Source organism: Thalia democratica, chromosome 3 (assembly GCF_965202585.1).
Source record: "Thalia democratica chromosome 3, ktThaDemo2.hap1.1, whole genome shotgun sequence".
NCBI lineage: Eukaryota > Metazoa > Chordata > Thaliacea > Salpida > Salpidae > Thalia > Thalia democratica.
The window spans coordinates 33308129-33335317 of record NC_139167.1 but is presented as its reverse complement, the minus strand read 5'-3'; the positions used below and the strand labels follow the sequence as shown (position 1 = coordinate 33335317).

Here is a 27189-nt window from a genome sequence, read left to right as displayed (position 1 = left end):
CTCTAACTGTTAGTTCTCCCTACCATTTGACATAGGATGTGTGAAGATGATGTACAATGGTGTATACCCATTTAAAAAAAAATCTTTAGCAAATTTGGCAAAAAACTCAAGACCACTAACTGAAGATATTTTAAGGAACATCAAAAGTGACAAAATACAACAAAAAGATTTACAAAGCCATTTGGAACCAGACTTATTTGGACCTAATTTGATTTTTTGTTGTTCTGTCCAACCTGAAAGTCTGTCAGCACGTAAAAAAATATCACTAACCTTTGAAATTAAAATAATCACAGTCAAGTAATTCAAAAGGATTTTTTTTGCATCAATGGTTCAATTGAAGGTAGGGGAGGGTTGCTTGGTGCAATTAAATTTTAAATGTTGAACTTTTATTGACAGTATAGGATTTGATGGTTCAGCAATGCGAGGAAAATCACTACTTATTATATTCCGTTTGATGCAGGCATCTCTTGAAAAAAAAAAAAAAACTTGCTAGTGCATAACCTGATATATCCAATTTCTTAGCTATATGAAATTTATCTGTGTCATCTTTTGCCATTAATTTTATAAAGGTACATTATTTTGAGCTGTTCTCTTTTGATTGCTAGCATATTTCTTTGACTGGTAGTAGATTTGATTTCTTCAAACCATGTTTTAGGTAGCTATCAAGGTCCCATAAGCATGACTGCGCACCCGTTTCTGTAACAACGTTGATTACGCAATAGTTTTGTTAGTGCATTTTAGTTTCTATTAAGTGTATGGTTGTTTATCAATAGAAGCTTTTAGTTAAACTGTAGAATAATTCAGTGATATCAATTTTTTCCACCCACTCTAAGAATCAAGAACATAATGATCAAGTTTGACTATGTTGATACTATCATAATTAACAACTGCTTTATAATAATTTTGTGTATATGATCAAGCAACCAGAAGTGCAGTTGTCACATCAGCTCTTTTATTGTCACTTTGATAAACTTTTTCTGAGAGTTAATTCAACATTTATTACAAGTAGAACACACAAAATACTTATTATTTTTCTGCTTTAAATAATTTTTAAGTTGGTCTACCACACATGTTACAAATTGTTTTACCACTTGGTTTTTATATGATTTTTCTTGAGGAGTTGTTTGTAAAAACTAAGGCTATAGTAGCAGGTTGTAACAATTGCCTGCCATCTGTTTTGCTTCAATTTAACCAGTTACTCATTAACATCTTTAACATCTAGACTTTTCCATCCTTGCGAATCTTTGTGTGTATTCTCATCTGCTAAACCAGTAACCATAGCATCTTTTAAAGTTATGTTTTTAAAGTTTACTACTTAATTACAAATACCTTTTTGGCAAGTACAGGTGTAAGAACATAACTGGATTTACCTTTAAATGGGCTAATAATCTAATGTTTTTAGCTAAATTCTGTGTTGTATTAAAATAGCCTGATCGTCGGTCAAAAACTGAAACAGGAATGACTGCAAGACGCTTTATCATACTGAAATTTTTCACAACCTAAACTTAATATATATGCATTCATTTTAGAATAGTATAGCCAAGATCTTAATTATGGCACTAGTAAAATTTACGAATTTTTTCTGACACTATCATCTCTATGTTGTCTTTTAGCTTTGTACATATTTGCCTAAATTAGCTTTATACCTCTTCATTACAGTCTCTCCCTATTGTAGATAGTCTATCTTTGGAGGCTTTGGTTTTGAATAAACTTTAATTAATGTTGTCACTGTTATGTATACTTAGCTAAGACGCAGCTAAAGAATCATCGACATCTGGTGTCTCTTATGTACTACTCTCCAATGGGCAAATAATCACAGGCATTTTTAATTAAATTCAGTACAATTCGATCATAAATAAATTTCTTCCTTGATTAAGTTTTATTAACCAAATATTTATACAAAAACTACAGTCCACCTTAAAAATCATTTCCATCTAAAGATTTTATAATATTTGTTTACAATTCTATTTTGCTATAGCACTTCTTTATTCATCAATGCAGGGTTGCAACTTTACCTGGAAAAACCTGGAATTTTGAACAAAAACCACTGAAAAAACCTGGAATTTTAACATGTTATGCAGTAAAATTTTGACTTGACTCAAAAAATCTGTCATGTAAATAATTTTTTTTTGTCGTCATCAAAAATTTTTTTTAGTTAAAAACATATTTAAAGTAGCTTTATAGTATATTTTCAATGTTTTTATACTATTTAACACAGTTTCTTACCTTAAACTTAACTTTAAACTATATATAGACCCAAATTGTGTACTTTTAAAAACCTGGAAAAAATTTGAAAACCCTGTAAAAATTTTGATTAAACGAGTGGTAACCCCGTTAATAAAATTACAGTAGTATAAGTAGAGTGTATGACTGTTGCTGTAGTAAACATTATTTAAATAATTAAAGATTTAATGAACAAGCCCTCTGAAAATTAAAAGTGTCTATAGCAGTTGCATGCTAAATCAAATTCAGATAACTCAAATTTATGTAATATATAATATGGGCCATCTATAAATAAGTGTTTTGAAGAATAAAAATGTAATAAAAAGTTCTGTACAACCAGTGGCCTTGAAGGTGCAGAAAATTTACAAGTAGTCAAAAACTCCCAGTTTCTTATAAACTTATATAGTAAGATAAAAATACTACAACTAGTTTATTTAAGTAATAATAATTTCAAGGGTTTTGTCAAAATAAAGTATTTTTTTAGTTGTTGCATCTGCTTCACTGCTCTACATGAGTTGACCCCTCTGGTTTAAACTAAACTAATAGCCTTTATCATTTTGTCTAATTTTAAGCACAATAGAATTTCAACCAACAAAAATTAGAGAAATAATCAAGGGTCCACAAAACTTGACTGAATGTAGTCAACAATTTTGTATCTAAATTAGGATGTAGTTTATAAAACTGCAAATATTTTAATTTGGCCTGATGATAAAAATAATATTGTACTAGATGTTTTTTAACTTAAAATGAAGTGCAAAAAAAATCTTTTTATGTTCAATTAGGGTTGCCACTTTACCTAGAAATTGACAACTTACCAAAAAAAATCTGGAATTTGAGAAATTTTGAAAAAAAAAACCTGGAAAAACCTGGAATTTTGTACAAAAAAAAGTAAAAAAACTTGGAAAAACCTGGAATTTTAACAATTTTCATAAAAAATTCAGTTTAGTAGTAAAACTTTGATTTGACTCAAAAATTCCGTAATAAAAATTTAAAAAATATGCAATCATCAAAAATATTTTTTATAAAAAAACATATTTAAAGTAGCTTTAAACTATGTTTTCAATATTTTTATACTTTCAATACCTTAAACTTAACTCAAAACTAAATATAGAGCCGAAAATGTGTACTCAAAAAACCTGGAAGAAATTTGGAAAACCTGGAAAAAAATTTGAACAAACGAGTGGCAACTCTGGTACATATCATGTTAGCTTGAAGCTTACACTAGATATTTTGGGTCTGTTATAAAGAGTTAAAACAACTTGGCCTGCACAATATATATAGTTTTGAAGTTCGGCCTGCATACCACTAAATGCCTACCAACCCTGGTATAAATAGCATGTCAGTCTAAAATTGCAAAATTTTGTTTTTGAACCCTGTTATATGTGTAAGAGTCAAATATGTACGAAGGTACACTTTTACACGGATTTATTTATATTTAATTTATTTAATTTATCACTTATTACATTTTGTTTAATTTTTTATTGATTTAAACTTTTACTATCACTGTAACCCCTAACCCTTACCCTTAGTAAAGGGTCTATTACTTTATTTTATTTTTAATAAATTATTTTTATTAATTTTTCTTGTTTTTAAAATGGTCATTTAATTAGTTATTTTTATTATCTCTGTTACCCTAACTCTTATCCTGGTCGGTATTTTTTAAATTCTTTTGTTTATAATGTTTTTTTTTATAATGTTTTTTATTTATTTTGTTTTTTACTCTCGTTCGAAAATGACTTTCGTGCAAAAGTGACCCTTCATGCAAAAGTTTCTTTTAGCAATTCGTTTATATTCGACCCTTCGTGCAAAAATGTCATTGTGTATATTTGACCTGTTCCCTTGTTATATAGTGTAAAATACATTTTAATGTATAAAATTTTTGAATTTAGAATAGTAAACTTCTTAACTGTTTGAAAATTTAATAATTTTTGATAAAATCACTACTTTGTAGCAAAAATTTTGCATTTTTCAAAAATCTCTTAGGTTTATACAAATGTAAGTGAAAACGTAAGGCTTTTAGCTGATTAAAATCTGCCAACTATGTAGTACCAATTTCCTTTTAATTTTCTTTTTATCATTTTATACACTAGTAGACTACTAAATGAATTTACCAAGTAATTAACTAACTTGGTGTATATACTTTAATTATTTATATTTCCTAGCTATGGATGTTATATGTATTTTGTTATAAATAAAAATATCTAAACAAAATGTTTAATTGAAACACAATGAAGCTAAGTAAAAGTTGTTATTCATAAACAACTTTTATTGCTTTCATTAAGTTTTAGTTTAAAACAAATCAACTAGTATTATTTTTATATTCGGTTTTAGTAGCATAAAATAAATAAAACAGCTCATAGACAGTTTTTTAAACTGTAAAGCATATTTTAAACATGTTTTAATTGTCTGTATATACAACATATGATTTTCAAAGATAAAATGTTAAGTTTAGTATAGAGAAAAGTCTGAATGAAGATAAAAAACCTTTTTGAAGCTATAATAAAAGTTCTGGTATTAATGTTTAATCCTTCTTTTAAAATTAAAATAAATTTTTATAAAGGTTTGAAGAAAAATTGTTATTGCAGTTTATGACCAATTTTAGAAATCTAATAACTTCATTAACTTAGACAATTTTTTATCTTTAAAATTTTTCTAATTTTTTTATTGTAGTAAAAAATGTCTTATATCTAGAACAAAACTATATGAAACAACTTAAATATGTAAAAAAAGGTGGCCCCTTATGCTTTTAAAATTCAAATAAAACTTTAATAAAAATAATATTTGAAGCTGTTATACACAATCTGAAGTAAATTATCGTTAAAAAAAATTAAAACAAGTGGTCTTATCACCATAAAAACTAGAAGTATGAACTAAAAGTCACAATTTGTTAGAACATATTAGTTAATTTAATTTCGTGGTTATAATAACGTGTTTTGAAATAATGTAGTCTAAATAGAAGACAAAAACCTATTTAATTAAATTTTTCTCAAAAATTTAAGCATAGCATAAAGTCTTAATCATTTTTTATGTTAGTGTTAAAAATATTTAAGAAAACCTTCCTCAAAATGCTTGTTTTTGAAAAAAACTTCCTTTTTTATTAAACTTTTGTTAAGAACTTTATTTCGAGTTTGTTAATAAGACTCCCATGTTTAGTGTGCACAGAAAACTTAAGAAATTTTTAAAATAGAAAAAATAGATTTTTCAAATATTGCACATTATGATTTTACTATATTTCATAACTGAAAAAGGGTTAAAATAGAATAGATAATTTTTCATTTATTTTTAATATTAAATATTTACATTATGGTTGCTAAATTGTTTGTGAAACATAAGATTACAGCGCACTCATACTTTTAAGCTCTACATTTTAACAATAAATATTTTTTTTTTTTTTAACCAAGTTTTCAATCAAACTCAATTTGGCTTCTATTTTTTAACTGAAAATAAATAAAAAATATTCATCACAAAACTACTATTACTCTTTATAAGCTCTATATTGTTATTTTAACATATTAAAATTTATGTAAATCAGTATTGAAAACAATAGTTAAATTTTTAATGGATACTAGCTAAACTATAATTAAATACTAATTATCTATTACTTTCAAATCTTTCATAGTTTCAAAACATAATGAATGTATTAAAAATTTACTAAAAATAAGATCTTTCTATGTTAGAACTAATTACATAATTAGTACAACTATTAATGTATTGTTGTTCACCTACTAGTTTAATGTGAGCTATTATAGAAAGAGTTATTAATAAAAACATATTTTACAAAAAGTTAATGTTTTAATTATATGTTTCTGTATTTTTTTAAAACTGTTTTTAATTTAATCTACAGCAAAGTAGATGAGGCTTTGCTAAAAGTTAAAAATTCCTTTTAAAATATTTTAAGAGTGTTTTGTAAAAAATTCATTAAATTAAGCTTTATAATTATATTTTTGTAAATAATTAATTCCTTATTTTATTTTATAGGACTGTTTCCCCTAATGTTTGCTGAATCATCAATTAACTTTTTTTAATATTTATACACTTAAACCCGAACCCACACTACCAAAATATTATATTGTTTTTATTTAAACCCTTAACCTTAACCTACATTACCCAAACATATTAAAACATATAATTTTTATAATTTTTCATGCTGACTCTGCAAATATTGGGGGATTTCCGTAACATCAACAAAAGGACTCATTTTATACATACATTAAACTAAGAGTTGAACGATATTTTTTAAAAATATGTAAAAACTTTTAATGCAATTTTTATAGCTTTAATTTAAAAACAACTTAAATCATAATTCAAAAACGTTTATAATAATATAATCAGAACTTTTTATAATAAAAAAAAGACTTATAAAGAAGGTATAAAAACATTCTTAAAATCACAAGGAAAACAAAAGTGATAAAAAGTTTTTAAATTTATATTTTCTTTCTACCTACAATAGAAACGCTTTTTAGGCTATATTCCATCAGACGTCCTTTTTCTTGTTCAAAACTAAGCGCTTTCACAACTCTTTTGTTTTTGCTTTGTAAAATAAAAATACTTACAATCATTAAAACTACTAAAGCAGCCAACGCGAAAACAACACCAGCTGGTAGAATAAACACATTGTTCAAATTTTTTTTATCTTGAATAATAAAAGCAGCAGAACTCTCTCTTTTTGGTTTGAGACAAACAAAGCTGGCAATTTGCGTTACTTCGCAATAATCAGCCATTATAGGAAAAGGACTTTGAGTGATTAAAGGTTGAAACATAACAGCTGTACATTCAGCATAAGACCCTTTAAGGTAGTCAGTATATATTTCACCGTGAGTTTTCTCATCCCATTCTATCCCATTTGTAAACACTCTTTCTTGCTTTGTTCCATTGTAGGCTACATCTAAACCAATCCAGTAGCTAGCTCCATTGTAAGTATTAAACGTACAATAAGTATCCTTCTCATAATTGGTGTTTAATAGTTCAATGATTTTGTCGGCATCCAATTTGTTAGTAATTGGAGCTAATATCTGACCCTTCTCAATACATTTTAATTTTGCCTCACATAATGATAATTGTTCCTCATAAAAAGAAAATGTACCAGTACTTGTTTCAACTGAACTTGAGCAAGTCATAATATAAATATAATCTGTTATTATTTTCAATATATTTTTTATTTCTGATTTTAAGGAAATAAAATATTAATAAAGCTACTATAGGAGTTTTGGTAAATCAAAACGTTTTTTTTTTAACTAGTTAGTTAATTTTTAAAACTAATAATTTCACTTGGTACACACACACACATATATATATATATATATATAGAAAATAAAGTCATTATTCAAAATTAATCACTTTCTACATAGCCCACTTGAAGAGCTATTAAATAATTCATTAGTAAAATACGATTTAAAAAATTCTAGAACATATGTTTCGTAAAGCTAAATTCTTTAGTCATTGGCTAGTTCAATCTAAAATAAAGAGCACTTTGGTAAACAAAGATCTAAAAGTTTTACAAAAAACAAAAAACATTATTACATAATAAACGTAAGATGATAAATTTAAAAGTATTTTATGGTCACTTAACTGTGGATTTTGTAAATTTTAGTTGTTTTATTAGTTATACGGAAGATCAATCAAATTTTTGTAATGTACAATATTCAATTCTTAGGTCACACTGTTTTTTGTTTTTATGTATTATTTTTGCATCTCTATTTACTAAAGTTCTTTTTATTTTAAATTGAACTAGTTGATGACTAAAGCAATTAGCTTAATGAAACATATGTTTTAGAACATTAGACATTGTATTTTACTAATAAATTAAATATGTATTTTTATACATATTAGGGTGCTTATTTTTGCAGCTACTTTTGATTTTTTAGGTGGAATATTCTATACTTTTGAAACATCATAAAAACACCCCGTGTAAAAGTTTAGAAGATTTGAAAAAAACAATTAACGTTGGCTAATGTATGGGATCCAAAAAATACAACTTTGAAGTTTTTAGCTAAATTTTTGTTTACATGTGGCTAATTAAGACAAAAACTCAAGAAAGTTTTATGGTGGCATTTCTTAATTTATGTAATTTTTATCACTTTTGTAATTTTTCTTGATTTTATAGTTTTTAATAAAAAAAACTTTAATTAAACTGTTTTTAACGGTTTTGTGTAATAATAAGCCACATGTAAAAAACCAATCGGCTTAAAACTCCAGACTTGCATACATCCCATACGTTTTGCATAAGGGGGGTTTTGAGAAAATAGGTTTTAGTCAAGGTGAGAGTTTCTTCTAATGATATATAGTTTTGCATAGTTTGTTTTTATAATATTTGTAAATCATAAAAGTTTGTCCAGCCAGAATCTCAAAAGTAGCTGTAAAAATGAGCTGTAAATTTTGTGATAAAAGTATATATATACATATATAGTTTTATAACAAAATTATACTTTACTAAGTTTAAATTTTAGCTCATATGAAGTACTTATTCATAGAAGTCACTATCTTGTTAAAGAATAAATATAACTAAAATATTTAATTGTACTTTTAATTCGACTTAAAAAAATTTTGTATTTAAAACTTATAAATTTCTTTTAGTTTGTTAGAAAATGTTTTATATTCACCTTATAAAAAAGTTATACATAAACCTTTAATTTTCATCTATAAAAACAGTTAAACAAGCACTTTTAAATTCTATTGAAACAAAAAAAACTTGAAAGTTTAAAATTAAAAATAAATTATAGAAAATTGCATAAAATTCACTTTCATCAACATAACTAACTGATATAGTTACACTTTTATTTACTTCCAACTGTTTTGTAGCTCATTAAACAACAAGTAGATTTAAAGCAAATTTCTTATAAACTGATCATTTATAAAGGACACGTTGAGTAATTAACTAATTAGATACATCATCAGACCAAAATGGTTTTATTTTGTAAATGAAAATTACTTTTCACTATACTACTTTTTAGCTAAAAAGTTTCTTTCAAAGTATTGTGTAGTTTTTGATTTCTATTTTTTTTGTTTTTGAACGAATTTATACAAACAAAATTAAATAAAATAATTTGAATATATTTTACAGATTTTTTAAGTATTTCTTATAAATATATTAAAAGAAAAGAAGTACAATGTATCAAATCAAAAGTCTTTTGTTAGTTTGTTTTAGAAAATATTCAATAAAAATTATAAGTATTTCGAAATATTAGTATTATTGATGAGTTCCACATTTTTGACCCTCTTTAAATATTTTAAAGTAACCCTACAAGTTGTTCGATGTAACATTAAAGTTAACAATAAGTTTTTTAGTTATTTTGTTTGTTACCAGTTAATGTTTTCCACGATGACAGAAAAATATGTACTTACTTAATTTGCCCTTTTTTTATTTTTTTTTAGTTAAAAATGTCGCTAATAATAATTATTTGTGATAATTGTCCAAATATGTAAAAATGCTAAAATCTGTCGTTTAGCATATGAACTTTTTTATTCTTTTATTTTAAATATTATAATTCTAAACAGTTTGTATAAAATTTCAATATATTGATAAGAAAAATCTATGCAATTTATTTTTATCTGTTACTTTTTTACTACAGTAATAAACTAAATTATTGGAAAAAAATATTTATTGCAAAATTGTACTTTTATACTTTTTACAACTTTTTTGGTTTAATTAATCTGTAAACTTTATACTCAGTTAAATACAGTTTATTTCAAAAAAACTGATTTAGATTTATGAAGTGTTAATTTTATTGTGAATAACAAGTGAATATATTTAAAAAAAACATTTATAAATTCTAGGTTTGGAGTTTTACTAATGTTTGCCTTTCAAACTAATACAACTTCAGAATTGTTGAAAGGTAATTAAAATGACAATATAATTTTTTATAAATATATTAACAAAAAGATGTAGAATGCTATGTTAAATTAAATATTAATTTTTGATATAGTCTAATAACAAAAATTAAAGACATGAAAAATTTAAACTCATTTAAGTTACACCTTTTAATAATTTTTGAATTCTTTTTTATAACATTTAGTTTTCACTTTTCATTATCGAAAAAATTTATTGTGAAAGCTTTTTTTGGATAGCTCAGAGTATCAAGCAGAATTAGATTTTTCGGAAAGCAAATGGACAAAAAAAACTACAAGCTAAAATTATTATAAACAAAACAATACTACTTTTTTATAGATAAGCAATTAAACTAAAACAATTTTTCAATTATTTTTAGTATATTTGAACTCATTTTAATATATTTAAGTTTTTTTGTCGTAGTTTTTCCAAAAGAATTTAAATTCTCCATTTTTTTCAACATCACTTTAAAAATTTCAATTAGTACGTGCAAAAGCTGCTTAATCTAAAGAAAACTAATACAAATTCTATAAAAAGTTATTTCTTTACTTAAAATCTTAAAACTAAAGATAAATGTTTCGTCACTATATTATATGTTTTCACTTGTTTGTAGTAATTTAAATATGCTCTGTTCATAATTGTAATATCTACTTGAAAATGATTATCTTTAATCGAAACTAGTTGTAGAACTTTAAGCAAAGTAAAAGTATCGCAGATACCTTTTTATTTTTTAAAGTATAACTTCAAACATTATTTATTATTAAAAAAAATCAAAACATTTTTAATCGTTTATAAAAAAAAACAGTAAAAAATTTAAAAGTTTACCTTTAACTCAATAGAAAAAAGGGTTGATTATACCAATTCGATCATCAGTTCACAAGCTTCGGTAGTTCTGAGACCGGTCTCGTCCTTATTAGTACTTATCAGTCAGTCAAAACCGAAAAACTTGCAGTTTAAATCTACAATCTTTATCGTGCTCTCACACAAACCAGCCATTTGCTTGTATTGATCAGAGACGTCAGCATTGTCTTTTAACTATGTTTTTTATAAATCGAATGATAAACTGATAAATAATGCAACTTTACGAAAATATAGCTTACAGAATATATTTGAGTATATTTTAGTAAAAAAAGACATGTATTATAATAGCTAAATATAGTTTATTAGCTTCTTTCTTTATATTAAATAATTAAAGTCATAAATAATAGTTTAATTTTTTATTATAGAAACCAGTGGAAACTTCACATTCATACTCGTGCCAGGTGGGGGGCAGGTGAAAACATGTGGAAAAAATTCAATTGTTGATAAAACTAAATTTAATGATGTTAAAGAGGAAGTGGAACGTTTTAGCAAGAAATATGAAACGAAATTATGGTATCGAATAGGAACCAATATAGAATTAAACACAAACTGTTCTTACTTTTTAGGAATTAGAAATTTGAAAGTTTTTAGCTTTACACTTTGTTCAAAATTTAATTTTAAACATTTTGTTGTCTGTGAGAAGATTAAAAGCTGTAATATAACAACAACGCCGTTAGCAACTCCAGAAACGGTAACGACTAGCTCAACAACGACTCAAAAAACAAAATCAGCTAAGCTAACCGAAAGTCAAGAAACTAACTACTGGCCGTTATGGGTCATATTAGTTGTAGTTTTCTGCAGCATTTTAATCGTAATTGGGATTGTAGCTCTCGCGTATTGGTGCATAAAAGTCAGTTTCAAATCTCATGTATTTAGTAAAACCTTAAAAATTTCCAATGCTTATCTATCACACTTTAGTCTGTTTGAGATGTTAAAAATTTTGTATTTAAGTTAGTTTTGCATAATGCTTACTTAAATACGAAAGAACAGTTGTTTGGTTTTTATCTAATTTTTTAATTGATCTGTTTATTAAGCGGTGTGAAACCTTAGCACTTAATAATTAAAGTAGACTGTTTGTGTTACTAAATATTAAATATTTTACATGTTATATAAATTACATATAAGAAATCATTATATTGTTTATTGAACGAAAAATAAAAGCGCTCAAATATTTGGTCCAAGGACCTGTTGTACGAAAATACCTTTCGGTTATCGAGTTTAAAGGTATGTCAAGGACAATTATTATAAATAGTAATATTTTACAGAAACATGTGACAAAGTCTCGCAATAATGACACTACAGTTAGTTAAATTTTGAATAACTTGTTATATTAAAATCTTTAAAACATTAAAGAAAATGTGCTCAAGTATTTATTTCCTTTATACTTAAATTTATACTGACTCTCTCTAAAAATCTATGAAATTTAATAGGAGCAAAATTTGATAAACAATGAAGATACCATTGTATCCACGAATGACCACGATCATGTCAACTTCATTCGAGATATTCCAGCAATGGGGCTTGAAGAAGTTGCTCCAACTAACATCTTAAACTACAACCTGATAAGTGTACTTGGAGAAGTGAGTGTAGGAATTCTTGGTAGATATTAAATACTTTTTAATTTTTAGAAGTTTAAAATGAAATATATCTTAATTTTAGAAATTGTTCTTTAAAATAAAAATCTTAAATTAAAACTTAACAATTGTTGTTAGAGAAGTGAGTGTAGAATATTCGGTAAACTTTTGTTAATAGTACTTAGTATTTGAAACTGTAACAAAATAAATAGTTCTTGTTTCAAAAAATATTGCAACTTGTTTATACAAGTTTACATTTGCGTTTCAAAAAAATTTTTTTGTATACTGGTTTTTACCAAAATTAAGTTTCATAAAACAACCTGTTTAATTTAATAAAATAACCTGTAACAAAATAAATAGTTCTTGTTTCAAAAAATATTGCAACTTGTTTATATAAGTTTACATTTACGTTTCAAAAAATTTTTTTTTTATATACTGGTTTTTACCAAAATTAAGTTTCGTAAAAAAACAAATAGCATAAATTTAATAAAACAACCTGTTGAAAATATAAGTCATTATTAATTTTTACAACAGTTTATATTAATATTTGTTTTAAAATGTTTTTAATAAGTAAGATTATCATTTTTGTTTAATTATTATTCTACAATTACACAGGGCGGCCATGGAATAGTGATTTCTGCTTGCAGTAGTTTGGACAATTACTGTTATGCCCTCAAACTGCAAATTGTCACAACATCGTTAGTATTTATGTTTTAGTTATTAAAAGTTTTTCGTAGTTCTTTTAAACTATAGAACATGGCTAACATTTTAAAAATCTTTTACATTTTTTGACTTATAATTTGATGGAAAAAATGCATGGTTTTCATGTAATCTCTTTTTTGTTACTCTGAATTTTATGCAAATGCAACTAATTTATTCTAAACTATGCAATCACAAATCAGTAATTAAATACTATTCATAACTGAAGTATGTTTTTAAAGTTACAAATTGGAGAAAGTTAGAAACGAGGCAAACAAGCTTGCCAAGATGAACCATACAAGAGTTATCAAATATCATGGAGTTTGGGCAGAAGCGTTGAATGAAGAAATAAGGTTTATAATTTAATAAATAATATAAAATAAGTATTTAAACTTTTATAACTATTTTTATTTGTTTTTTAAATTACATCGCGCTTTTTATACTTTCTTTTTTACATTTTTCCTCTCATCAATTGTGTAAGCTGCAGTTTCTACAGCATTGGTTGTAGTGTTTATTTATAATTATATATTTCTAAAAAAAATTGTAAAGACAGATTGAAAATCTTTAAAATCATCATTCATTATTAAATTCAAAATTTTACAAAACTCTTAAATTTAAAACAAATACATTACAAACACAGTGCTTGTTCACTTATCCGAACACGTTGGGCAAGATATTTCTTTAAACATGTCCGGTAAAATAAAAAGTTTTGTAAAAATGAAACTGAGATTTAGTCTGAAGTTCGATAAATAGTCTTTACAAGTGCTTTATTATTCTTTGTTTTATATATTTTTTGTTTAAAAACAGTATTTTTATAGTGATTATTACAAGTATTTCAAAAATAATTACGGCCGTTAAAGACTTTTTATAAGTAGTGCAGCCCGGGAGCAGTTTCTTTATGAAAATTGACCCGTGAGTCTCTAAACGCTACCGATCCCTGCCCTAGATAAACAATGTTTTTATTTTTTTTTCTTTTCAAATCGTAGAATAGGGTCTCGAAACCTGTTTAACAATCCCTTATCCCTATACACAAGTTAGTATGAGCAAGTCTTATTTGATTAATGTGTGCTGATAACAGGTCATTTTACTTACTGTTAAAATAGTTTGTGCATCTTAAATGTATAAGAAAATAAAAATTTAAAACTAGTTCAAGAATTTTAAAATGTTGAAATGAACAATTTTTTTTTCAGGACTCACCTAAGTAAATCCTTCAAAATGTCGTCAACATTTATTGGAAACATCACAAGAAACTTAAACTCAGCAAGTAAAAATATGTTTAATAGTAATGAAATTTTTGTTAATTTTTATATAATAAAAAAAAGGCATTTTTAATATTAGTAATACACTATTTAATTTTGAATAATTAAAACCTTATTTTGATTAAAAGTATGATTAATTAAACTTGGTTTAATAAAAAAAACTTATAATTAAGTTTTATTTTTTCATTACAAAATTCAAAATTTTTATCTTTAAATTTAAACAACTTATACTATATGACAAAAACATGTGAAATAAAACCTAAAAAGGTTTAAATAATATTACTTATTGTGATCAAAACTTTTATATAAAAGAGTTTTTTTAACTTCACTTTTAAAAAATCTAAGAAAACATCAGCGAAAGTCTTTTAGAGCCTAAAACTGGACTTACGTATTTAAATATCAAAGTGATATAATATCATCTTAATACTAGTACACTCTAGACAAAATATTTTACCTGATATTGTTATATACTTCTTTGATAATTTTAGAATGTCATCTATATTTAATATTTTACATTTTTTATAAGAAACAATATAATATGTATTGTTACAGTTAACTTTTAATGTTAATTTTATACTTATTTTTATAGTTTTTATTAAAAAAAGTTCATATTTTATTCTAAGTTGAGTTAAAACATTAACATAAAAAATTATTCAAAGTTAATTACAAAACTTTATTTTTCAGAATCTCGTTTACTCATAATCATGAGTGAACTACTCCCGATGGATCTTCACAGCTTTTTAATTTATCCCAATACTGTTGATCTTGCTACAAATTTCAGAATAGTTGACGAGGTATTTATTTGAACTGTACAATTTTGAATTTATAAGTAATATAAATATTATAACTTTTTAAATTTCACTATTAAAGGCTTTTGCAATGATTATCTTCATTCTCTCGGAGTTTTTTTATATCATTTCTTGAAGTATAACTAAATATAGTGTAGTATAAAAAAAGAGTTAAGTTAACATAATTTATTAGATTTAAACATGTTAAGTTTTAGCTCATAATAAGAGTTTTAAAACTTAAACACAAAGTTCTAAAATTTGTTTGTAATATTTTAAACAAAACCATTACACATTTTAATTAAAAAGATAAAAAACTTTTGTTTCCCAACCTTAGCTAGTTCACTTGTCATATTTTTTAACAGTATAGTACAGCTTATCAAATATAGATATAGAAAAAACCGCTTCATAGTACAAATTACATCAGGGGTCGTCAAACTGCGGCCCGCTAAGAGTAAATATGCGGTCCTTGAGTACGATTTTTATTTGAATAGAATTCTGCCCGCAGAACTAAAATGTTTTAAGTTAATTTTTGTCGTAAGTTGGTTTGATTCGATTAATTTAATTTTAAGTCCCTGTAAAAAATGTTAAAATAATTCAAAAGACTTTAATGATAAAAAAAAAAACAGATTAGCATTTCACCAGGGTTTTTTTTTCTCAGTTTCAGAACAGCTTTCTATTACATCAGCAAGTTAAAAAGTGTAAAGTGTTTAAACTATTTAATAAACTAATTGCAAATGTTTTTCATTATGTACTAAAGTAATGCACAATAATTAACTTAATATAATTTTCTTACAGTTTAGGTTTTCTTTTGTTCTATGTTTTTTGTTCCTAAGTTTCTTTTACAGATTTAAAATTAATAAAAAATAAAATTGAGTGTGTAAATAAACATCTGAAATAACATAACATAAGAAATAAGGACTGTTTTAAATGACACATTTTAAAAACATTTTGATTAATTTAGAAATTGTCTTTACACTTTAAAGTAATTCCTTTGCACACCAAAACATAAAGAGCTCTTATTTAAAACTACTTTTTATTTATATTAAGTAAGATTAAGTTTAATTCATGCGAATTTTTTTTTACGTAATTGTTTCTACAAGTAATATCTAAGTGTGTACAGACACATTTAAAAAATATCAATGATATAAATTAATATGGTTTCTTTAGATATACAATTTAAATTTCCAAACAATGTTTTTCGGTAAATTAAATTAGCTGTTATGCGTTGCATTCTAATATATACAGTTGCTGTTTTTTGGAACTACTTATTTAACACAAATTAGATTTAAAGTTAGTAATTGTATTAAGTTTGTACATTGTTAATTATAATATTTCGAATTCAAGCAAAAAAAACAACCAAAAATTGCCACAATTCAGACTATGACTAATTGAAGACTTCAAACCTCAGACCAATTTAGTCATTTTTCAGTTTTTGGCTTAAATTGCGTTTTGTATATTAAAAAATCATGCTATTTTCTTTATGACTCAGGCTGGCTTTTTTTGCTTTTGAAAGTGGCAAATTAAACTAATGATGTATGATTTGTTCAATTCCAGTGTTTGTTGAATTATAATATATGTTAAATTTTGAGTCTTGAAGCTGATACAATTTGAAATTCTATTTATATCAATTACACATATATAAATCTGAACAATCAGTGTTGCCAAAAAACTTGAATTCCGGAAAAGCTTGGAATTTAATAATTTATGCTTAAAAAATCTTGAAAATCCTTGAATTTAGAAAAAACCTGGTATTTTGAGCTATTTTTACATGTAAGTTAATAAAGTTACGATTTGATACAAATGTATGCATTACATTTACATTTTTATTAAAAAACATATTTAAAGTTGCTTAACATTGTTATTTCAATGTTAGTTTAAAATTTAAGACAGTTTTTTTTACCTTAATTAATTTTATACAATTAATAGAAGTAAAAAGTTGTACTTTTAAATACTTTTTATTTATGCTTTGCAATTTTGCTTTTCTTATGTAATTACCTATTGTTGTGCAAATTTCTGTAATTACTGAAGATAGTCATATGCTTTGTTGAAACTGACTTAAGCGATTTGTTTTTTTGGTTCCCGCAATAACTCCTACTAACGTCTCTTAATTCTCATTGCTCGTTTTATAGTTCAAATTTACTCTGTTTAGATGCTATATTCTAATAGCAGAAAAATAAGTACTAAAATGCTCAATAAAATATGTTTTTTTTGTTTGTTAATTTTTTTATACTTTTGTTTAAGATTATGAGGTAATTTAATTGTCAATTTAAGCTGATTTATAATAAATTTAATCTTCTAGGTTTAGTTTCAATGCAAAACACAATTATAGGTAAAGACAATTCAAAAGCAAAGGTGCAATGCACCAGTATAAAGATTCTGATTGTACAATTTTTGTTTCTATTTCTAAAATAAAAATAATTTAAACGTAATAAAAGCTGTCTTCAACAATATAGCAATATTAAAAAGATGCTGTTAAGCTGCTTTAAATATGTTTTTTTTGATAATAATCGCAATACTGATTTGCAACACTGAATCGCAACACCGATTATTTTCGGCAACACTGGTTTTTCACACTTATATGTATACAATTATATAAATAATTATTTAAATTATATTAGCTACAAGACTTTAAATTCAACATAAAATATAATTCAAAACAACACTGTGGATTGAACAAAACATACACCATAAGTTCAATTTTCACATTTTAAGCAAAAAGTTAAGCCTTAGTGACCAAAATTTATGCTAATATTTTAGTTTACTAAAAGCAATTCAAGCCAAAAACAGAAAAAACTTACTTAATTTGCCTGAGACTTAAAGTCTTAAAATAGTCATAGTCTGCGTTTTAGACAAACTTTAGCTGTTTATTTGCTTAAAATTGAACTATTTTTATTAAAATCGTACATACTTAATAAATTTAATATCCCTTATCTAGTTTGTATTAAACAGACAGATCCAAAATTAGATAAGTAACATTTTAGTTAATTACTGTATACTACTTTAGTACAAAACGGAAATTATTTGCATTCAGTCCGTTTACTAAATAGGTATTATATAGCTAAATTATTAAATCCAAGCAGTTTTGTTTTCCGATAATAACTTGCTGTTGTAAAAAGAAAGTTATTATTAAACTAAGAAAAAAACCCTGGTGAAATGCTAATCTGTCATTTACACATATTTAACCTAGAAAAGTAAAGTATTTTAATTGTTTTAAAATGTTATTCAGGTACTTGAAACGAAACCAAGTTACCGAAAAAATTTAACTTAGAATTTATTTTTACTTAGCGGGCCAGATTTACCCTTCGTGGGCCGCAGTCTGCCGACTCCTGGTCTAGTGTGTTGATATCTTTGGTCAGTTATGCCTCATTATTTTATTTCCTCATTTTTTAAACTCCAGAAAACGTGGTATAAGTTATCTGAAATTTCACTACTTATCTACACTTTACTACCATAATTTTTACGCCTTCTAAGTATCTATTGCCAACTGATTTACTTAAGTCCCACATAAAGCATCGTCATTGTCCTTTTGTAAAACCCTAATGTAAATTATAATTAACCCTAAAGCGATCAGCGTATGCAGTACAATTTTAAATGAAAATACGTCTAATTATATTTTGAAATACAACACAAGAGTAACAGAATATGGTTTGAAATAACTCTTGATCCACAAAAACAATAAAATTAAAAATGATTATTTGTGTAAAGTTTACTTTTGAAAGTTGTAACTTTGTTTAAAACAAACTTTTATAACTTTATTTATACAACAGATATTTGAAGGCTTGGAATATCTTCATAACAAATTGATGATGGTCCACAGCGATATCAAGCCGGAGAACATTCTTCTCAGTTTTGACCTGCAAGTAAAATTGACGGATTTTGGTCTAGCTAAGTTTTTTGGTTAGTTTTTGTTTTTACAAAAAAATTTTTAAATTTATTTTTGCTATCAGTATCTTTTTATCTATTTTTAAACGTCACAGCATTATTTGATACATAATAGATCAAAGTTTGAAATTCAACAATTTCATTACGGGTAACACTACTTTTAGTCAAAGAAAACCTATTATACGTATAAAAAAACATTATTACTTATTTTTTTTTAATTTTGCTGTGACTTCCCTACTTATTTTTAAGTAATTTTCGTATATAATGATATTGATTTAAAAAATATATTTTTTATTTAATAATCACTTTATACTATTTTCCTGAATTAATTTCTAGATTTTATGTGTTAATATTATTTTAAAACTATTCAACTTAGTTTTTCTAAAATCGAGAGATTTTAAAAATAAAAACTTTTATAAAATTTTTTGATACTTGACTAAATTGACGATTATATATTTCTTTTCTTTACGTTTTTATCAATATTATTTTGCAAAAATCTCTATGATTCAAATAAAGTTTTTAAATGTTAAATAATTATAATTCATCTTTTAATGTTTATATAAGAGACCGTTGAAACTTATATGTAAGAGTATTTGATTCCTATATGGACTTTAGTTGTATTTTTTTAATCAAGCTATAATCATATTATGGAGTTAGGTTTTAAATTTATTCGAACAATAAGATTTCATTAAGAAAAAACAAAAAAACTTAGTACCTCAAAAAATGATTTAGAAATAATATATTTTTTGCTCGCTAGTTTTAACAATCGACTTTGAAATTTTATACACTACACTTAAAACTATTCACTAGGTTCATTACTTAAACTGAGTTTTAAAATATTTTATTTTTGTAGCATTTAAAAGGTTCTTTTAAAAACATAGTTTAAAGTTATATACAGTTTTGTGAATAATTAACCATAAATATATGTGACATATACTCAGTTAGAATTTTGAAGATATACTTGAGCTAAAGAAGTTCAAAGACTTAATTTAAAGCAATTTAAAGAGTTTTTAATATAAATATAAAGATATTGTAGTACTTAATAAAAATATTTCACAAAAATCAAAAAAAAAAATTACAAAATTTAGTACCCTAAAAAAAGTTTTAAAATTAAAATTATTTTTTTTGCTTGCTAGTTTTACCAATAAGTCAAAATTTTAACACATTATAAAATCTTGAAAAGGTTCATTACTTAAACTAAAATTTTAAACAACATTTTTTATAGCATTTAACAGTTACTTTTAACAATATAGTTTAAAAATTATATACAGTTTCGATAATCATTAACATTAATTACAGAAGACATTTACAATTTCGTGAAACATAATATAGTTATAGGAGTTTAATAACTTTATTTTAAAACAAATTTATAAGTTTACAATATAACACATGGATATATTTCAATATTAAAAAAAAATTATTTAACAGGTAAACCAGGAAACTTAATTCAACATAGTAGGCCATCAGGAACTGACCTTTACATGCCTGAAGAGCAGGTTATATAATTAATTTTTTTTTTTTAAACTTATTTTGTATAATAAACTTCAATTGTTTTTAAATTCTCATATACAAACAAGCTATGTTTGTTTTTGAGATTAAACAGAAATAATTTATTTTTTCTTATTAATTTTTGGTCATGTAAAGTCAAAATAAGTGGTTTAAACCTAATTTTTTTAATTCACAATCATATTAGGATGTAGTGGCAAATAAATTTTTTTATTTTTAAAATTTTAAAGCTTTTTATTTTCTATGTACGTTATATTCAAACAAAAGTAAAAAATATCGTTTTAAGAAGCATCAAGTTAAGTAAAACAAATTTAAACTTTGTAAGTAATTAAATTATGATACAGTTCTGATTTTTATTTAGAATAGTTGTTGACTTATAAAACATTTATAATAAAATAAACAGCTTGTTAATTAACTTATTTCAAAAGTTTTATTATGTTCGCAGAAAGCTAACAAGTTCACAAGTTCGGCAGATATTTTTTCGGCATCCCTCACAGGAATTTTGGTCTTTTGTAGGCCACACAATATTGTTAGAACAGTTCTGGACTGCAAAAAGAACAAATTTCCTAAATTTTTTGATAAAAAGGGCCACTTCAAAATTGTTAGTTTGTATTTCTTAATTACCTATTGTTACTAATCAGTTTCTACTATTTTTTTTCGGTTGTAATATTTCTAAACTATTTTAGAAAAATGTGTTTAAGAGTGGTCTCTGTAAAAATCTAAAAAAAAGACCTTCGGCACAACAGGTCAGAAAAGCTCTTCATAAGCTAAAGAAGTAGAAAACTAGTAAATTAGCAAACTTTATTTATTTTGTTGATTTAGTTTATTTTTCGTTAAACTTCGTTTTGTGTTATACGTATATGTCATTTTACATTTATACTATAATATGATTTCTATTTACATATTAGCGTTTTTTTCTTAGTATTTCTTTAAGTTTAATGTTTTCAAGGTTGAAGTAATTAAAATCATAGCAAAAAAGTTTAATAAAAAAAAGTCAAGCTCTACTATAAGTTTGTGTTTATTAAGACTTAGGAAGACAAGTTAGCTAAAGTTCACAATTGATATTTACATATTAGACCTGTTTATATAAATGTTTTAACATTTTATCAACTTTAGTTTAATGAGTTAAATCTGATGCTAAATACTTTAAACTTTTAAAATAGTTTCATTATTTTCTGTTATTAGTTAGGTTTTTATTACTCAAGTGTTTTATTTTACAATATATATTGTACATACAAAATTTTGAATTGATTTAAACAACTTTCTTTTAATAATAGTTTTCCTAAGACTATAACTTGTTTATAATAGATTGTGTTTTAGTTTAGTAAGTTTTGTCTTAAACCCTTCTTTTATAATGTGTTTTGAAAGTAGTAGTTTGTAAAACTAATCAGAAATCGAGTCTTTTTTTTATGTATAAAATACAAAATTATGTGCTTTAAAGCATTTTAATTTTGGATATTAGATGTGTTACGTTTAAAAGTTAATTGATTTTCGTTCAAAGTTTTTAGTTGAAAAGTGTTTATGTTAAAAATAAATTCATGGATAGCTGATTGTTTTATTATTTAACAGTAGAAAAAAGGTACAAACGATTTTGTACGGGTAACTGAAAATTGTATAAGTCATTTTATTTAAATTAAATAGAACTAATTTTTTAGTCGTTTAATTTCTTTTAAGTTAATTTATTTAAGAATTTATTTTAAAAATAAAAGTTTAAAATAAAAATGTATAACTACGTTATATCTGCTTACATGACAATTCAAATTCCGAAAACTCAAAATCTTGAAAAAATATTTGATAGCAGAGTTTCATTCCATTTACACGGTGCAGCTTTTACCGATTTTACTAAAGTTTTTCAGATTTCACGCTTACTCGTATTCTTATTGCTACTTCTACAATAATGTTTTATACATCATCTTTTAGATTAGAGTATTTGGTTTTCGAATTATCATTTGTTTTTGATATAGGGTTAAATTATGTATCGATTTAAATTTCAAGTTAAAAAAAAAAACATAATAACTTACGTTCGAGGGTTAAGGCTAACAGTGATAGTTTGTCTTTATCTCAAAAGTTAATTTATCTAGCTATGCTCTGAAATTTTAGTTTTTAAAACAACAAAAATGTTGTTGGGAAACCTTACCATAATCAATTATATTTTATTATTCTGTTTGGATAAGACCTTTTTATTCAACTGAAGATCATCTTGTTTAAATTGTGTAAATATTGCTTTCTGAAATTATATATATCATGAAGCTTATAACTAATTTAAACTTTATGTACGATATGGTTTTTTGTGTTAAGGTAGGACGAGTTAAACTAAAATTACTGATATTGTTAAATTTAGAGATTGTAAAAAAATTGAAATATAAGGGAGGAGACGGTGTGGTGCTCAAGGTTAACTATGGTTTACATAGTTAATATTGGCAGAAATAGGCATAAAAAAATGCACAATAATTTTTTCTCAAAAAAAATGTTTTAAGTACATTATACTGTAATGAAAAAACAAACCATAAGGGGGATAAATCACCTTTTTCACGATGAAGTCTTATTTTATTGATTTTGGACTAAGCTAAAATTTGCTTTTTACAAATTTTTAAAACTTTAAATACTTTTTGAGACATAACCTATCAAAGTCGGAAACTACAATAGAGGAGGTCTAAAATTGTTTTGAAATCTGTAAAACTCATCTTGTAGCTTAGTAAAAACTTCATAAAAAAGATTAAAATGATTTATGCCCTTAGTAAGAATATTGACTTTTTGTTGGTCTTAAGTTTCTTTTTTTTCTTTAAATTAAAACTAGTCAAAAAATGTATGGTGTTAAACTCGATGATCACAAGGTCTTTCTGCACACCATTCCAATGACCATAGTTGCGAGCGTTCACATTTTTCTTACTTTCATTATGCTAAAAACAAACATTTATAACTTCCAGGTTTTATTAAAAAATGTAAAGCTTTCTAGTTTAATTTTGACTGAAAATTAAATTTCAAATTTTCTTTTTCCTGGTAAGAAGACAAGCCTTTTTTTTTAAAGTTAAATATAAGTTAAAATTTTTACTTTTTATTTAATTTTTCAATTTAATTTTTAAGTTGTTGTTAAACTTAGATTTCCTTTGTTTTTTTGTGCAATTCTAAAACATTGTTATTTCATACTCAGTTAACCATTAAAAACTAGTGCTTATTTGCAGAAATAGTATAGTATGGCTTAAATTACATTAAACGATTGGTTTTTCATATATTATGTAGTTCTTAACTTATTTGTTTTTAAAATATAAACCACTAAGTAATTATGAATTTTTCATAAAATAATAAAAAAAAAAACCACATTTACTTGAACTAAAAAAATAATTGAAAGGAACGTATTTTTGATTAAGAAAATATATATAAAGTAATAGTGAATAAATTTTTATGTACAAACTCAGAAAGAAAACTTAAAAACGTAATAAAACAAAAATAGAAAACAACCGTTATTACTTGATTAGTTTCAACTAAACCATTTTAAATATAAATCAATTTTAATGTTTAAACAGACACAAAATCATATTAATGATATTCTAATTGAAACCTTTTAATACATAAAACAAAGGATTTAAATCAAGTTGAACATTCGTATATTCAAAAAATTTATAATTAATTGTCATTGGGGGATAATCCGTTTAGGAATGATTTTTAGTAGTTGTCTGAGTTTCTAACAAATAATTTTCATATGTACGTTAAATTGTTATCAGTATTAAATAGTGTTAGTTTTTAAACTACATCCTAATTGTCTTTCAATTTATTGTTATAAATATACTAAGCAGTATCATTAAGATGTCGGTAGTCATGTTCTAAATGTAGCATAAAGAAACAGAATTCCTAAATGTGGAAACCGCTCAGTTCTACCAATAAGATATTAAATATTCTGTGATCTGTGCGTTAAATTACTTTTAAGTTAGCGTTAATAAGGTATGAACTTTTAAAGACAGGCGTCCGCGAAAGGTACCCACTAAGTCACAAACTGAATTAAAGCAATTTTTCAAGAAAAGTAATTGGTGTTAAACATTTAGAAAAAAAAAAACAATTAAAAACAATATATATTTTTTTCAATTTTCTTGTTTTGTGTTAAAATACATAAATAAAGTTCCAACACAACTAAAACTAGGTAATCTTATAATTTACATAAGTTGTTTTGTTAAGTTTGAAAATAGAATTACAACACGAAACGGGAAACACATTTTAAAACTAAACTAAACTAAGATAGGCTTATAAATTTAATCTAAAATTTTATTTTAAACCCTATAACCATATTCATTAAGATTTTTTGAGTATTTCACATAACATAATGAAATTAACAACATCATCAACAAAATAATCGAGTTAATTACTTAAAAAAAAACAATTATATCCTTGAAAAAATTTAATTAGTTATTAAAACCGATGATTTAAATTTTAATTGATTACATATGGCAATTTATAACTTTATTATTACCTTTTTTATAATTTTTTTTTTATGGAACGAATACTATAGACTTTGTTTTTTTTTGCATTTTATTTTTAACCTATCCAAAAATTTGTTATAACAGTAAAGTATTGTAAACTGAATGAATGGTAGTAATTTAAATCATAACAAACAAAAATAAATATTTTCTAATTTTTATAAGAAGTAATCAATTCATTAAGGTTGTCATTATTGAACAATAAGAAATTTTAAAGCTGAATTAGTTTTAACTTGAAAATAAAATACAAGACTATTGTTTATTTATACTGATCAAAACTAATAATAAAACAAAAGCGTGTGTATTAACCAAACATCCAACTAAATTGTTGTAATGTTGTATATGTGGTGTTTTAGTTCCAGCATTCTTACATTAATGTACTTTACAAAACTAATACAAAGTTTTTTAAAATTTTGATATGTTAACACAAAAAACAAACTTTATAAATATTTTATTTAATTTTAAAATTTATATATTTTTATAACAATATATGAAAATAAAGTTAAATATAAACTTACATAAAACAAATATTTTCGGACTAAACTATTTTCTTAAATATATATTTTATCTAAGTTATAACTAAGTGTTACACAAATGTATAAACTAATGCACAAAAGCTATATGTTTTACAATGATTAAAGTGATAAATTTGTTTGTAGCAGTAAAAATATGAGTTATATTGAATATTCGGCCTGTAAAAATGTTTGTTAAAGTCCTATAAAAAAGTTTATCAAAGTCACCAAAATTATGCTGATGAGTCAAACGCACTTCTAGTTGGTTGATTGTATACACCAAATGTATACAAATACTTAAAGAAAACCACAAAAAACCAAATGGTAAAATAAGTTGTAGCATATGTAATAAATCAACCGACAAATTTGTTTAGAACAATAAAAATATGAGATATATTGAGCGTTCTGCTTGTAAACACTGTTGGAATTTCAAAGTTTATCAAAGTCACCAAAATTATGCTGATGAGTCAAATGTACTTTTATATGGTGGATTGTATACACAAAACTTTGATGGCTTTTGCAGCCAAGGTCGTAGAAAAATATGTTCGAGCTAAAAAATGCGAAGAAGAAAAAGGAAGTACAGGGACAGAAAAACGTACTTTTACACACAGGATGCAAACTATCCCCTGCACAGATCCTTTTGGGACAAAATTTAAAGAAGTCATTACCTTTCATCAAAAAGAGTGTTATGTCTTACAATATACGCATATCTCAAAAATGTGGCGTGAAGTATGGAGTAAAAAGGAAGAATCTCTTAGTATTTGTCATGTTAAGTCTCTGGAAAATATAAGTGAGAACACAAAATTGTTGCCACCACTGATTTGCGGTGATCATGTCCTGATACTAAATCAAACAGGTAACTTTCCTAGCAAGTAGGGGAAAATTGGAGTGGTTGTGGAAGTTAAGGACTGCCATCAACGTGTTGTCAAAGTTGATGGATCAGGTCGCTTAACTGTTCAAAATCGTAAGTTTCTAAAAAGATTTACCCCTCCTGTTTGCAAATCTCTAAGTAGTATCCCTTATCTGAGAAAAGCAAACATACCACTATAAAAGTTTGTCTTTTCTGTTAAAGTTGAGAAAAAAAGATGTCAAGAAAAGTTTTAATGTTCTGTGTTTTTATAGAAGGAAAATTATTTTTGAATAAGCATGTGTAATTTCCCTCTGTACTAATGGCTTTCTTCAAAATGGATGTTGAAGTGGAATGGCTCGAATTTGCTTTGATCTATAATTTCTTGACTTATATTTTCTACAGAAAAGCAAACAGACCGCTAAAGTTTACTTGCGAACAACAATGTGTCCGGTATGAGTATGGAATTATCGGATTATTTTTAGCGTTTCCTTGTAAGACTTTATGATGCTTTTTAAAAGCTTCGTGACACCGACGTTGCTGATACACATTTATTGTCAAGTTGGAATGTTCACTGTAATTGATGTTTTATGGTCTAATGAGTGAGTTTCAGTCCAATAGTGACGTCATAAAGTTTGTAGTTGACTCTGCATCAGACTTGTCTAACAGCTATCTGTTCAAAGTCTTCTTGGATGAAGAAGAAGAGATTGACTTCCAAAAATTCGAACTGTTAGTTGGTATCAA

General features: G+C 24.9%; 1 protein-coding gene across 1 annotated transcript; it reads left to right on the top strand.

Moving 5' to 3' along the window:
- The first annotated feature begins 11370 nt into the window (after positions 1-11370).
- Positions 11371-26550, top strand: LOC145832206 (interferon-induced, double-stranded RNA-activated protein kinase-like). Its single transcript, XM_082939529.1, has 9 exons — positions 11371-11391; positions 12340-12489; positions 13099-13181; positions 13425-13535; positions 14373-14446; positions 15126-15235; positions 18997-19126; positions 20540-20607; positions 26455-26550. The coding sequence occupies exons 1-9, from the start codon at positions 11371-11373 to the stop codon at positions 26548-26550; spliced, it is 843 nt and encodes a 280-aa protein (XP_082795655.1).
- Positions 26551-27189: the final 639 nt, after the last annotated feature.